At 42.4% G+C, this 15,629-nt stretch overlaps 1 protein-coding gene across 1 annotated transcript; it reads left to right on the top strand.

Moving 5' to 3' along the window:
- The first annotated feature begins 508 nt into the window (after positions 1-508).
- YWHAH (tyrosine 3-monooxygenase/tryptophan 5-monooxygenase activation protein eta) lies at positions 509-7,698 on the top strand. Its single transcript, XM_030958682.1, has 2 exons — positions 509-876; positions 6,275-7,698. The coding sequence occupies exons 1-2, from the start codon at positions 790-792 to the stop codon at positions 6,929-6,931; spliced, it is 744 nt and encodes a 247-aa protein (XP_030814542.1). The 5' UTR covers positions 509-789; the 3' UTR covers positions 6,932-7,698.
- The last annotated feature ends 7,931 nt before the right edge of the window (positions 7,699-15,629 follow it).

The following is a 15,629-nucleotide window of genomic DNA, read 5'->3' as shown; positions in this document are numbered from 1 at the left end:
TGCATCTCTTAGGTAAGGTAGTAGAATTGGTCCGTGGTCCCACCCCCACAGCTCGGGCTGTTTGAAGGCAGCCGGGATGCGAGATTCGCTCATTTCCCCCACAGAGGCACGGCCGTGCCACCACTGCGGGCTGCGGCCGCACAAAGCAGCCCTGGGGCTGGGTAGGGTCACACACGTGAACGCGGAGCGTGGTCACCCCGGCCGCGGTCAGCCAGCGGCGGCCCGCCCGTGCCTCGGGCGAGGCCAAGCAGGCCCGGTGAGGCGGTGGCGGTGTCAGTGCCCGAGCCCGGGCCGTGCCCCGTCCCGCAGTGCCCGCGCCCCCCGCCCACCTCCACCTTTGCAGCAGGAAAATGCAGCACTCCCAGCGCGCACGCGCGGCCCGCCGCCGGCGCCCCGCCATGGCTATTTATAGCAAGTGACGTCACCTAGAAATAGAGCGCGGGGGAGCGGCGCCCCCTCCCCTCCCCTGCAGCACCGCGGCTCCGCCCCCTCGTTGCCTTCCCGGCGCGCAGGCGCGGGCGGCGGCAGCAGCGCGAGGCTCCGAGCCGCACACGCCGCGGTCGGTCCGGGAGCGCGGCCGGCGGGCGAGGGAGCGGCGGCCAGCACAGCACAGCACAGCCCAGCCGAGCCCGGCACAGCACAGCCCAGCCCGGCACAGCCCAGCGGGCGGCTCCGCTTACGGTTCCTGCTCCCGCCACCCGTGCGCGGCCAGCCGCACATCCCCGCCCGCCTTCCGCTCTTTCTGAGGGGCGCGCAGAGCCCAGCCCGGCAGCCACCACGGAAGCGGCCATGGGGGACCGAGAGCAGCTGCTGCAGAGAGCCCGCCTGGCCGAGCAGGCGGAGAGATACGATGACATGGCCTCGGCCATGAAGTCGGTGAGTGGGGCCGGTAGCGTGGAGGCCGTGGGGCGTACGCGGGGAGGAGTGTGCAGGGGAGTAGTGGCGGGGGAGGGAGGGAGAGGAAGTGCGGGCCGGTCTGAGGCGGGGTTGGGGCCGGGGAGGATGCGAGCCGCCGGCTCCCACCCGTCGCGGTGAAGAAAGGAGGGCGGGAGCGGGAGCCGGACCACCCCGCCGGGACAGCTCGCCGCCGTGTGGGGCGGTGCCTGGTACTACCTGCCTTGGGCAGGGATGAGACAAAGAGGAGCCGGTCCAAACCGGACCTGGCACCCCCTTTCAAAATGTATTTTCTTTCCCCCCTCATTCCCTCCGTTCCCTGTCTCGCAGCCCTCCCGCTCCCCGGCTGTCCCTGCCCCGGGGGTGGGGCTGTCCCCATGCCCTCCTCTCCGTCTCCCCACCGCGCCAATCGGGCTCGCAGTGCAGCCATTTGAATGGCGCACGCCTTTCCTGGCGGCGGGAACGCTGTGCATTCCTTCTCCGCTACACATGGGGCCCGTCCTCGCCCACCTCCCTCCCTCCCACCCCGACGGGGTGCTGGGGTTCACCTTGGGTGCATCTCCCCTTCTGGGCGTCCGCCAGCGTCTGGGGGCGCTGGTCCCGTGGGATGGGCACTGCGGCGGGGGCTGTCTGGGGACACAGCGAGGGGAGCCCCTTCCTCTTCTAGACGTTTCTATTGCCTCACTCACTACCATCGGTGACTCAAAGAGTAGCTGCCTCCCGGTGTGAAAGCTATCCCCTGTTCCAGGAGCGTTTCCCGAGCTTTAACGTTGCCTTTTTGCCTCTTCTTTGTAGGGTAACAGTTTCTCAGTGCATTCCATACCCTGTTGAATACTGAAATGTGTTTAAAAAATGTTACATTTGCAACTCTGCTCCTTTCAGAACCGAGCAATGAAAATTATTTGTACTGATCTGACTGTACTGATTCATAATAAAATTGTAGAATGTTCAAACCTGTTATGTCTAGTCCCTTCTTTGAAAACAAAGCATTCACACGATCCGAATGTTATGGGTAATGTTAATGCCACTGGATGCTTAGCAGTGTCTTTCCATATCAGATTACAATTGGTTTGTTCTTGCTGATCTGTCCTCTGAACACCAAAGGCCCCAAGAGGAACTGTTTCTCTTGAGAGTTCTGCTGTTTGAAGGCACAAGATGATTTTAGTTTGAAAAAGAGCAGCTTCAAATGGAGTCCACATTTTTGTTGTAAGAATGTCACCTCCGTTAAATGAGGGCAATAAAAAGACATTAATTTTGCTGCTTTTGTTCACTTTTGCTATTATGTTGTAATAAATGTTACAACCAGTCCAGTTCTAAAACAGTGATACTTCTGAGTATCTCAATACCAGAGCCACAAAACATTAAAATAAGGTTTATTTATAATTCTATCTCTAGAGTTCTTGATACAAACAGTGTAATAGTAACAACTCTTCTTTCAGTTGGTAATTTTAAAAGGTGAAAGAGAGACCCCACTAAAATGTACTGCTCAAGAAGACAATTTCTAGCTGTTGCTAGTAGATAGTTTTATATTTCTCCAAGAACTGCAGACCTGCAGTGTATGTATGGTCTCTGGGCACATGTGAAACCATGAGAGCACAGTTGCTTTGCTTTAGGAAGTGTGTAAATAAAGTACTTACAGCTAGTATGCATGTCCACTTGTCTGCAAACTGTTCTAATTGCTGCACAAATTTTGATTCATCTGGAGCTGAGGTATTCTCATCTGTAATGCCATTTCTGCTCACAAATAATTTGTGTGATCATGAGCTTCTGTAATTGGGAGCTTGAGAACACTTTGTAAGTGGAGTCTTGAAACTTGTAGATACTTTTTAAAATACCAACAGCAATCTGAATTTAAAAGCATCAGTTCCCTTATTTAGAGCTGTTCATACACTGTTGCATGTCTGTGATGGAGCATCTGTTGGTTATTTAGCTTTCCCAGTTGTTCACTCCAACTCAGCAATTTCCAGAATGCTCTTCAGTGTTGAGGTTGATTTTGTAGGTCTGAGCATAATCTGTGGAATGTTCTGAGGGCTGGCTCTCCTCACAGCTCATACTTCTCTTTCAGTGATTGCAAATGACTGAGAGATAATTCAGAGAGCTTTTAATCCATATAGCTTCATATTGAAGTAATCTTGCAATCCAGAGAATTTAGACTTCCTCCAAAAGGAAGGAAATCAGTATTCTAACTCAGAAATCTATTCTCCAAGATATCTTTATATTTATATTATATTTATATCTGCTTATATATATATATTTATATTTGAAACGTTTAATTTTTTTAAAATCTCTGAATGTAACACATCTGATACTTTTTAAAGGTGCTATATGAAAGTAGTGTGCTTTCAGTGTAAACTGAAATCTGAACAATTAATTTCAGTTTTAGTTATTACTGCACTTTTCAATACAGAATGTAGCCAACAGCATGGTAGTTACTTCAGAAACATAAAGTAACAAATGATTGTTTTGGTGAAAGTGTATTTTCCTGATTTTTGACTCTGCTGGTGGAGAAAAAAGTGGCAAGGCTGCCACTTCATCTGTCAGCATAAAGCTGGAGAAACAGTCATTTTTTATTCCCATCAATTCCTTCTATAAAGAAAAAAGCTAGACCAAGTAGCAGTTGTAGCTTAAATAAGGGATTTACTGCTCAATACAAATTTTTGTTGTTGTAAACATTTCTTCATGGAAGAATTCCAGTATTTTCAATTGTAATGTGTGAACAGGAGAGGAAAATGAAATAGTTGCTGTTACAAATAATTGGTTTTAGTTTACTAAACCCACTAATTTGTAACTATTAAAGTCATTTTAATAGCAAATACAATCATATGTGAATGGCATTCTTCCATGGGGCATGGTATTCCCACTGCATTAACTGCTGCTCCAGGATTCCAGCTGTTTCAAATAAACCTTACACGGTAGGTACAGAATTGTTTCTCAGCACACTGGAGAAAGATGCTTTGGGGGTCAGTGTGGTGAAAGGTTCTCAGTGGATGCAACAAACGCTTCAGCGTCCTGAGATTTCAGCATTGAGTACCCTTTGGTTTAGATAATTCCAGAAACCATGAAAAATTGTAGCTGTGTAAGCCCTTTGGTTTTTGGACACTATTAATCCTAATATGTGGTGCTTAGGACCTCTATTGATTTATGTTGCTTTTCCAATATAGCTACATAGTGGTAAAAGATAATTTGCTTTTTAAAACTGGTAACGTGTGTGATGTGAGATACAGAATTTTAAGATTAGTCATGTGAGAAACACAGTGAAATATATTTAAATATTGAATTTTTTGAAACAAATGGCTTGAGGTTCTAGTTTGTTATGTAGGCTTTATCTGTATATATAAATGGACTTTAAAAGTGTGGGATATACTATATTTTTGTTACCTCTCCCTGAGTGTCTGGTTTGGGGTTGATGAAGTTTGTGTAGGAGAGGGGAATGAGTTGTCTTTAATGGCAGCAGTCCCCTCCCCTGCTGGGAGATGGCTTCCCCATGGCCTTCTCTGGGGTACCTGTAGCTATGGAACTTCCAGTTCTTGGTATAAAGCTCTGAACCCACATGATACAAGAAATTGATCTGGTTAAAATTCATTAGTTGGTTTCTATTTGTTCCACAATGATGGACTGCATAACTTTGTATCAGGCAAGTTTTTTTAATTTAACCTGACTATACTGGCTCAGGCACAGGGATTTTTGCAGCACCTGGTTCAGAATTGGCTCTGGCTGACAGAACCACTATAATCACAGGGTCAGGTCATGGATCTGCTCTCCGTTGTGGAACTTTCACTTTGGGGTGTTTTCCTTGGGAAGAAGCTCAGCTTGGTGTATGGCCTGTGTGGGATCACACACAGAATTAATTTCTGAGCTGATGGAGTACTGCACACTCATTAGCTTGTGGAGTTAGGAATTCCAGGGTTATAGTGAGGATTCCCTTTATATGCTCCCATTTTGGTCACTAAGCAGTGAAAGAACTGTAAATATCTTAACTAGAGACGATCCAGGTAGGTTGTGGTGGAGATGGTTGAGGAAAATATTGCTTGGGGGAGGTATGATGAAGATTCTGAAGATGTCATTAGAGTTTATTCCTGTGCATTTCATCCTCTGTAGGTTGCCTCTAATTCTGTTAGGACAAGCAGAGCAGTGTCTTTTGGGAGTTCAGGTTCCTGAACTGTGGAAAAGTAATTTTGGAGATAAAACTAATTGACTTAATATATTTTAAGACCAAAACCCAAATTTGAAAGTAAGTTCTCTCTTAGTGTAAGAGTTATAATTAATGTATTTTTTTGGATCTGGAAATAAGCACATTTGTAGAAGGTTCACTGCCTACACCAGCAGTCTCAGAATAGTGTAAATATTTGTGACTTGATTGTTTGTAGTGTGTAAGTATTGGCTGTGAACACTCTGGTGCCTGTCAAGCAGTGTAAATGTGCACATTTTTAAAAGAAATAGTTAATGATTTTAACAGTGTCTGAGCAAGGACAGGTTTATTTTCACACCAAAGTACATATCCTTAGAATTCTAGTGACTAATTTTAAAGCAATATGGCTAAGGTAGAGGAGTTACATTTTTCATCCGAATTCCTTTGAGTTTAATTTCATGTGTATAAATTTTTAAAAGTAGAACAATTTCAAGTGACCTTGGATGTGATAGCCTGAATTAAAACATCAATTGAAATAGGCCTAAATATACAATATGAGAAGTATTATCCTTCAATCTCAGCTTTTTGAAGCAGCAGTTCCAAGTTGATAATGGCTTAGTTCCTGATTTGCTGTCCTGGGAATTTGTCTGCAGCCAGTTAGCAGAAATCAGGGTAACTTTTGTATGACACTGTAATCACTCACTGCATGTCTGAAAGAGACCATGGAACACTGATGCCATTTGTGCTGTGCAGAGCTTAGTGACTGCAGCACTTCCATCTCTGCTGGTGAATGGACACAGGCAGCAGGAGACAGAAATGCGAGAATTGCACCAGCTTCCAGTGTCACTGCTGTGCTCCAGATTCAAAAAACTGGTTCTAGGTTCATTTAAATTCATCACTAAGTGTGTAGTCTGTATAATTAGAGCAGACTTCCTAAAAAACTTGAGCTTTACTCTGTGATTGCTTCTCCATTACACAAGCTTGCCTCACTTTTATTCAGTGAATATTCTTTGCAATGGCTTGTAAATACCCCTTCAATTACTTCAAAACTATTAGGATTTCTCTCTTATAAGTCCTGACTGCTGAACAGTTTTAAACTTTGAATGTTATAAAGTTAGTCCTGTCTAGAAGGAATTTTGGGTTCTAGAAGAAGTTTTGAATCTTGCACTTTGTGATGAAAGTATTGAAGGAGGTTTGCACGCTCTTCTCTAGGGCAAACCCTTTAAATTTGCTCTTTGTCTGTATTTTCAGGTAACTGAGCTGAATGAGCCCCTCTCAAACGAGGATAGAAACCTGCTGTCTGTAGCCTACAAGAATGTAGTGGGAGCCAGACGGTCCTCCTGGCGTGTCATCAGCAGCATAGAGCAGAAGACCATGGCAGATGGGAATGAGAAGAAGCTAGAGAAGGTTAAAGCCTATAGGGAGAAGATAGAAAAGGAGCTCGAGACAGTCTGCAATGATGTTTTGGCTCTCCTAGATAAATACTTGATCAAGAACTGCAATGACTTCCAGTATGAGAGCAAGGTCTTTTACCTGAAAATGAAGGGGGATTACTACCGCTATTTGGCAGAAGTTGCTGCTGGAGAGAAGAAGAACAGTGTGGTGGAAGCCTCAGAAGCTGCCTATAAAGAGGCTTTTGAAATCAGCAAAGAGCACATGCAGCCCACTCACCCCATCAGGCTTGGGCTGGCACTCAATTTCTCAGTGTTCTACTATGAAATCCAGAATGCCCCTGAGCAGGCCTGCCTTTTAGCCAAACAAGCCTTTGATGATGCCATAGCAGAGCTGGACACACTAAATGAGGATTCCTACAAGGACTCCACTCTCATCATGCAGTTACTTCGAGATAACCTCACTCTGTGGACGAGTGATCAGCAGGATGAAGAAGCAGGAGAGGGCAATAATTAATAAGCTTTCCTCTGATCTCTCTTTCATCCACTTGGCCATCCCCATCATCACCAATATTTCCTTGCCACAGTCACACTAAATATCTAGTGCTAAGCATATCTGTATTGTACAGCTGTTCAGATCTGCTGTCCACTTTATCAAGAAGCAGTTTCAGATGAGTCTTCATGGGCATTGATGGATTGATTGGTTTATTGGCCCTATTTGTCTTAGTTGCACTTGAGCAGTGCAGAGGGAGGCATTTTTAATTTGCCTGTTGATTGGAAAATACGGAAAAGATTAATGGAAAGTGATTGAAGATAACTAGATTCCAGTTAAAGTTCTCTGTTTGAAATGAGCTGACAGTTCTGTTAAGCAGTACATTTTGTGCATGCAAAGTAAATTAGCCACCCCAAATTTTTTTCAGTCAAAGAAAACAGTTAAGCTGATGTGAAATGACAACTCTGTTCATCAGTTTACAATAAACTGTTTGAAATGTGAGGTTTCAGTAGCAATTTGGTTTTTTTGCCTCTAACTTATGTGCACAGTTTCTTTAAATGCAGTGCATCTACCTAAGAGTTTTGATACTTGTAACCTTTTGCAGTTGTTTTGAAGAATCATGAATTTATTTTTTGTAAACTCTTTGGCTGTTTGGTTGTCTGTGTATTCTGACAACTCTATGTCAATATTTGCCCATGTTAAGATGGATGACTGGGAAGCCAGACTTCTAAATTAAATGTTTTGGAATTAAGTGAATAAAATAAAATGCTGCTTCAGGGATGTTATCTCTACATGAGCTGTCCTGTCTTTTGTTTGGAGCAGAGATAGAGTTATCCAACACATCACTGACAAGGTAAAACATATTTAATCAAAAGTTTAATGAGAAGTTGACAGATGTTAGACAACAAAGAACACAACATAGTGTGCTGAAAGAAGAAAAACCCAAACCCACAAAACCCAAAAGCACCTGCAGTGGGGTCACCTCCATTAAAGTGGAGTTTCCCAAGGTTTGGGAAACCTTATATTTAGTTGTTTGCTCGGTACAAAATCTGCTGAACAGCTGTAAAGCACATAACTTACCATATCAGTGCAGAGACTTGTGTTTGCTTCTGTCCATTGCAACTTCTAAGCCCTTTCTCTGAAGCGCTGATCATCGAATCAGCTTTATAGATGACTATCCCAGTAGCTATTTCATATTTACCTGCTTCAAACAGAAGCAATACTTGTTGCTAAAGCCTGCCTTTCTCTATTTAACTCACTTAAGTCTAGAACACAAACTTAACACTGTTTTTGTTTTCTCCCAACAGTTAGAGTACATGCATGTTTATTGGTGCTGAGCACACTTCTGCCATGGTATGTCCCAGAAGCAGGAGAAGTTAGCTGTATCCAGACTGCCACTGGCACCTGAGCTAGCTCAAAGGTCATGTAAGTTCTCATTTATCAGAACTGATAGTTTTTAATGATAGAAATAATTATTACTGGTCAGAATTACCCACAATGACTGCTCATACTTTTTAAAAGCAGTGCACTGGTTCTTTTTAAGTATCCAGAGTATTAGAATTTTTGATGGTAGGTTTGTGTGCATTTATGTATTCTATCATCTTAGAGATGATTCTAGCTTTATTATATCAGTAAAATTGACAACTGAAAGAGTAACACAACATCTGAAAAAGGTGAAAATAGTTACACACCTTCCTACTGCCCGTGTGGAACCAAGGTACAAGTTGGGCATAAGATTGCCTTTTTACATTGAAACACTCTGGGTGGTTAGTAAAATAGTAGTTGGTAGGTTTATTTCCCTTTTGATAGAAGTACCTGTCTTTTGTTCCCTTTTAAATTAATATTTTAAGGTGATATTAATATTACCTTTTTTATTAATATTAATTCAAAAGCCAAGGGCTCCTTTCTCACTTTAGTTACTGTCTTGTGCAGACCCTTTATCACAAAGCCATGAGCATTGTGTAGTTTGCAAGGGAGTCAGAAGGTCTGGCATCTCTCAACTGGCTGCTGCCCTGGTGCACAGGATCCCAAGTGGAGACCAAAGGCATCCTGCAGAATGATGCTGTGCAGCAGTGGATTGCATTCCCAGGAGGAACGCAGATGCTTCTCCTCTGTTTTCCAGCTGCCAGTGAATGAGCCAGTGACATGCAGAGCCTGTTTTCGTGGTTGTGTTTTGGTAGGAGTCAGTAGAGAGTTTTCTATGGAGCAAGAAAACAAGTGCTCCAGTGCAATCCATATCCTTGTTTACACTTCAGCAGCTTTTTTATTTCCTGGACCCTGGGATTGCTAAATGCTTTTTTGTAATCCTTACTGTGATCTGGAGGAAACCAAAGCTGATGAATAGCACATGTTTATTCCAATATTTTTCAGAAGACCACAGGATTCAGGTATTTTGGAACTGGTGTTTCTCATAGGTGACTCCCAAGTCATGTCTTCTGCCTATCACTCTCTAAAATAAATAAAATCCTAGGCTATACCCTATTTATTGTTTGAAAACACCAGATGTATTCACCAAAGGGGCTTAGTTGAAGTTCACAACATTGTTTGAAGCAAGGGTAATTCCAATGGAAAAACTCAAAATTGAGTGACTTTGCCCCCTGTCCCCAGGGGGGACTTTATGTGTCCTTGAAGGCATAAAAGGTTCTTTGCTGCTCTTTTGACATGGTGAGGGTTTCATTAGTGTCCATCTGAGCATTACTCTTGCCCAGAACCACAATTTTCATGTCTTTGACAGGCAATCTTTTGTGGAGGGATAGAGTGTAAGCAAATAAAGATAGTGCAGAAGGTAATCTCACACCTGAGGAGTTGCAGCTGCACTAATCACCAAAAATTAGGAACAGGCCTGCCCTTAATAGGCCACAGCTGTGTCCAATAAGAAGAAGAGTGCTACAAAAGAGTGGGGTAGCTGGGTGAGGAGAGAGCTGGAGTTTGTTGGCTGTGCTGTGAGGAGCTGCATGTGAGCAATCACTGAGCAGGTATGGAGGATTTACAATAAGGTGACAACAGTCTTTGTTGTGAGGTTCAGTCATTCTGAGGGTTTTGGTATAATATTAACAAGGTCTGTGCATATCCTTGAATTTTTAGCATCTTGACAGCTGCTAACAATAAAGCAGCATTTTCTGTGATGTTAAAGGAACTTGAAAGCTGTGGTGTAGTCAGCCCTTAAATTAGTTGTGTCTTTATGGAGACAGAGATACTCTCAGTCTATGTCCTAGTCTGCTCAAACATGTTCAAGTTTCACAGAAAAGGTTGTGTTCATCTCTCAGAGTACAAAAACACCCACACCTATTGAACCCACTGGAACAAAATGTGCCAATGCTGTGGGACACTAAACTATGTACTGAGAGGCTGTTCTTCAACATGAGCAGTAGCACTGAGAATGTGAAGGTTCTAGGGAAGCAGAAACCTTAAGAAGAGAGGTGAGGTCCATGGATAACACATATCAAAGGTCACAGTTCCTCTGGTAAGTAAACATTCACTTTGTTACTACTTGGGTCTCACTATGGGTTTGGAAATAGATTTTCCATGTTGCCTTTCCCTTGCCTGTAACTTCAGGCTGTGGTTTTCCATCCTTGATCCTCACACCTGTGATCTACATCTGTAAATTGGATGGACTGACTGACTGACTTCCATCTAACTGACAGAGCCCAATCTATTTCCAAAGGAGCATGGAGGGTATTCCCTAACCTACTCTCAGGGCCTCTTCAGCAGCTGCAATAGGCTGCTTTATAATAATTAGAAAAAAATGATGTGGGTACACCTCACATTGAAAAAAATTAAAAGCCTGGCTGTACTTTAAGTCATGTAAGAGAATGACTTAATAATAATACAAGTTAGAAGGGTGAAAACTGATGTTGTTATACATTATAAAACATTTTCTTCAGCATGGGAACAACTGGAAATCTTTCAATAAAGCAATTTGAGTTTAAGGACAGAGAGAAAACAAGAAAAATATTCCAGTGCTTTGTATCCTTGGTTTTTTGAAATTCTATCCACACAACGTATTTGAATTAATTTAACATAATTGATGAGTAAAAATTGGCTAAACCACTTCAACAACACAAGAAACCTATTTGATAGATCTTAGGTTCATTGAAGCAGCTCCTTGAAATCAGTGGCAGGTTTTGAAGGATGTGAAGTTGATTATCCACATAATTGACAGAGGATGTTTAGATCTTGTTCTGAACAAGCCTACAGTACTTGAAGTTCCATAGATGCAGATGGTTTAGTGTCTGAGCCTTAATGATTTCTGAGATTAATGAAGATGTTTTCTGAACACTGGGGTCAGGCCAGGTAAATTTTTAATTGATGTTAGATATTGAACCATCTGTTATTTCTAACAGTGTTTATTATGACTTTCCTATATGCCAATTGTGATTTAATATTGAATATCTATAAATGTAGTAATACACTTACCTATATATATATATAGACACTTCAAATATACACATTTTTCTGAATCTTCAGTATAACTTGTCTTATATTTTGGTCTAAATGATTTTAACTAACGATTATGAGCCAGCTTGGTCTGTCCCAACTCAAACATTATAGCCAGATGAATTATTTTCATTGAGTTGGGTTTTTGTAAACCCCAGAGTGCACCAAGGAAGAGCACTGTGAGTACTTCAGCAGTTAATATATATATATTTTTATAGAGGAAATCATTAAGAAATCACTTATGTACTGTAATGTACTCAAATTAGTATGAGCTATTTTCACATAATTCAATAATGTGATCGATTCCACTTTAGGACTCAATCTAATAGTAGCTGAACTCTTCCATCTCTGAAGAATTAAGAGGTTTAACAACATGTCTAAGAGAAGAAACAGATCAAAATATACTGTCTATATGACTTTCAGTGATGTTTTGCCAGTCATAAATACTAAATCTAATAATATGAATATTATTATTTTAATAATTTATATATATAAATTAGATATGATTTATAAATTATAATAAACCTACATTATTAGAAAGATAAGCCTAATATATTTGCAGTAGTTGTACATAAAGTTTGTGACATTTAGAGAACTGCATCCTTGTTTGAACATCCAAGGAATGTCCTTTATTCAGGGATTTCTCCAGCAGAGGCTGCTGAAAGAGCAGAGCTGGCAGAAAAGCATTGATTCCTTTCCCCAGCACCAAGGCACACGTTGGAAGGAAGCAGAGTTGCAGGGGGTTGGCAGGAGCAGCATTTTCCTAACAGGCTTTGTGGCTGTTGTTGTGCCCTTCCAGCACAAAAGCACATCTGACTCTTGCAGAGGGCAGAGAAGTAGATGGATGACAGTGATTAACTGCTTTCCCTGCTGAGTAAAATGGATTGTGTTCTCTGTCTGCAAAGAGAAGCTTGTGCTCGTCCATGTTTTCTTTGTTTTGACTCAGAAAGAGCCAAATCCTGGGTGGTTGTTTGTGAAGTACAGCCCAATTATCCAGTGGCACACCTGCCCAGGGTGTGGGGCCTTAGAGCACCATCCAGAGGGATGCAAGCTGTGGCCACCATCTGCAGTGGCCTCCTGTCTCCATGGCAGCCAGAGCCACCCTGGAGCAGCCATCTCTGTCCTGTCACTGCATCCCAGGTCAGAGCAGGGAGCAGAAGGCTGGGCTGCCTTTGGCAGGAATTGGCCCAGGTCTCTCCAGTGTTTGCTGGCTGGCTGTCCTAGGGGTGAGGGAGATTGCAGCGTGTCCTTAAAGGGCAGACACATCTCTGCTGCCTCGTGCCACCCGAGCTTTCTAAGGACTGCTATTTGCCTCTTGTGAAACAAGTCCTGTTAAACCCCTCTGGGCTCTAAGGTGGTATGGAAGGATTGGGAAGTTCAGACATTTTCTGTCATTGGTATCATCAGAGCCCAGCATTGCTCAGAGATGAGCACAATTTGGTACCACTGCTGAGTCATTCTCTGGGTTTCCACAGCTGACACTTCCTCACTTTGAGATTGGCCACGAGCCTAGGCTAAGAGGGGACAAAATTAACTTATTTTTAGATTAGTGAAGACCAGCTTTAGCTGAGCTTATTAGCCCATTGTTAGCTGTGTTTAAAACAATTGCTTTAAATTTTAACTAAACATATTATGTGTGGATGTACGTTGTTAATTCTGCCATAAAGATTATGCTGAATCCTTGGATTAGGAACTGATTAAGAGCTACTAAAGTTCCAGATCCTCTGGGTAAGGGATAATGAATTATTCATGCTGTTATCCTAATGCAATCACAATAATGTCTTGCTGCTAATTAGCAGGTGGATGGGCTGACACAAAGTAAGGAATACCCAGGAGATGTTTTATGCAACCTATATTCTGATTCCTCATGATAAATATATTTTCTGAGCTTACAATTTATTTCTTACTCAATAGAAACAAGTCTTATTTTTCTCTCTGTTATTTCAGCTTTTGTTTTTTAAAATCAATTACTTTTTTAGGTCTAACTAGCCTGAGAGGTGAAGCTTTTAACAGCTTCTGGGACAGCTGCTGCAAAGTTTTACTATTATTCCTCACCATAATACTTTGTCCATATTGGTGAGCTGCATGTTACCATTTCTTCTATTATGTGTGATCTTTATTGTCTTGTATCAATCAGAGCAGAATTTGTCTTATTCTTAATTAACCTAGAACTTGTATGTGCACTTGTGCTAAAGCATGGCACTTACTGTGGAAATGAATTAGATATTTATGCATATTAATCTTTATTACTTAAGGCCACACAGTTTATAGCAGATTTATTTTTGCTTGATCATTAGTCATTATTCTATATTTTCCTCTTTCTCCCTTTTAAGTAAATTCTCAGCATTTTCTTTTACTTGATGTTGTCATATATCATTGTTCATCAAAGAGATTTATCAGAAGTCAAACAAAAGGACATTATTTTGTATTTTACCACTGTTTCTTAAAAATTCCTGGTTTTTGAAATAAGAGTGCAGCCTGAAGCATAGCTTAATGCAGATGCTTCAGTCTCACAGCTCAGCCTGAAAAACCCCCATCCCACAACCAACACAGTCCTCACCACCTATTTCCCACTTCTTTTCTCCTCTAGCAGTTATTTTCCTTAATTCTGTGCTGACCCTGCTAAGCTTTCCTTCCACTCCCCTGCAAAAATAATTCTGATAACTTCCTGAAGATGTAACTGGTTTGTGAGACCTGTTGGTTGTATGGGAATGCCCAGCTTAGCCTGATTTTTGTGTGAGATGTGCAGCTGGCTGCTCCATGAATATCTTTTGATTTAGGGAAGAAGTGTATGAGGACAAAAGAATAACTTGGAGGAACCACTGCTGGCTTTCTTTGTGTCTGTCTCTGGTGTTTGTGTTTCTGCTCATCAGCAGTGTGAGATATTTATTCTCCCTTTCCTCTCCTCCTCCTCCCCTTTTCCTGTTTCTCTCCCTTGGCCACCACATCCTTCCTAGTGCTGCTTATCTCTGAGAATTTTTCTTCCCTCTCTCAGTTCCACTCTGCTGTGATTAAGCACCTGGAACATTTCCAAGCTGATGACTGCAGGGTTTTGCAATGAAACCCCTTGGAGATTTACTGAGTGGGCTGCTCTGAAGGAGCTGGACTTTAGGAGCCCTAATGCCTGCCTTTGTGGAGATTTGGAGAGTGCTTGGCATGTGAAGTGCATTGTTGCTATCTGAGTAACAGCAACGATTTGCATGAGGTCTTGAGGTACAAAAATGTCTCCTTGTGACAAACTGGACAAAATCCTTTGTATAGGAATGTGCTCTTTTCCTTTGTGCTGAACTGTACAGACAGCTGGGCTGGTGGACACTGCTGCCAGGGACTCCTAAGAGTCTGTAGGTTAGTCTGACACAAATATCTCATCTACAGCCACGTTCAAATTGGTTTCTAAGCTTCACATTATTTGAAGTTTGGGTCTCAATAGACCAGCTGAGATTCATTTTCAACTGCAGGAAACAAGTCACTTTTAGTAGAAGATGTCACAGCTGCAACCCTGCATTGCTCAGCTGCAATGTTACAATCACAATCCCTACATCTGATCCTACATTAACTCCATCTGCAAAGAGTGGTGGAGGGCAAGAATTGTGCTGAATAAACTGTACTAAGGTTTTGTTGTAGAGAGACGGTGTGAGGATGCCTTGCTGGATGCTGGATAGAAAAACCCTGTGTGATAGACCTGGAAGCTGGCTAGAAAAACCCTGTGTGATAGACCTGGAAGCTTTCTCAGGAGCACTGCCCTAAGCTTTTAGCCTGCAGGCTGTCCTCAGAAGGCAGAGCTTTTTGTTACTTTATCTTGCACTCAAGGCTGTAGACATGGATAAAACACTGTGTATCAATAATGCTGGCCTTTTATTGCCAAGAAGCTTTTTCCCAGGGGTTTAATAACCATTTAACATAAAACTGGCAGTAACATTGTCTGCTGGCTGAGACTGGCCAGAGCTAAAACAGGATTTGAATGCAGAAAGGGTGTTTGTACTCAGTAAATTTAAATATTTGGGAGTATAACAGAACTGGAAGAAGACCTAGAAAATTAAAAAGAAGAGACACTCTTCCATCTTGGTGAGGGTTTGAAGGAGCTTTCAGTAAAAGGAAAACATGTTTTCATCTGACAGCTGGCCAGGTTCTTGTTATTGTGGCTTCAACTACAAAGAGCAGAAGGAAGAGGGCAAAGGAATCTTCTCCTTGAGCCCTGTATGGGTGTGGCAGCAACACCTGGTTAGTGGCAGTGCTGACAGAGCCCTGGGTAATCAGCCAGAGAGTGGAAATAGACTAGAAAATG

The sequence above is a fragment of the Camarhynchus parvulus genome, chromosome 15 (genome assembly GCF_901933205.1).
Source record: "Camarhynchus parvulus chromosome 15, STF_HiC, whole genome shotgun sequence".
In the NCBI taxonomy this organism is placed as follows: Eukaryota; Metazoa; Chordata; class Aves; order Passeriformes; family Thraupidae; genus Camarhynchus; species Camarhynchus parvulus.
This window is presented reverse-complemented; position numbering and strand designations above follow the sequence as displayed.

What these genes read in the sequence shown, in the direction of transcription:
- YWHAH (XM_030958682.1), top strand. Translation starts at nt 790, where the DNA reads ATGGGGGACCGAGAGCAGCTGCTGCAGAGAGCCCGCCTGGCCGAGCAG. An exon ending in TGGCCTCGGCCATGAAGTCG is followed by an intron (nt 877 to 6,274) that starts GTGAGTGGGGCC and finishes CTGTATTTTCAG; the next exon opens with GTAACTGAGCTGAATGAGCC.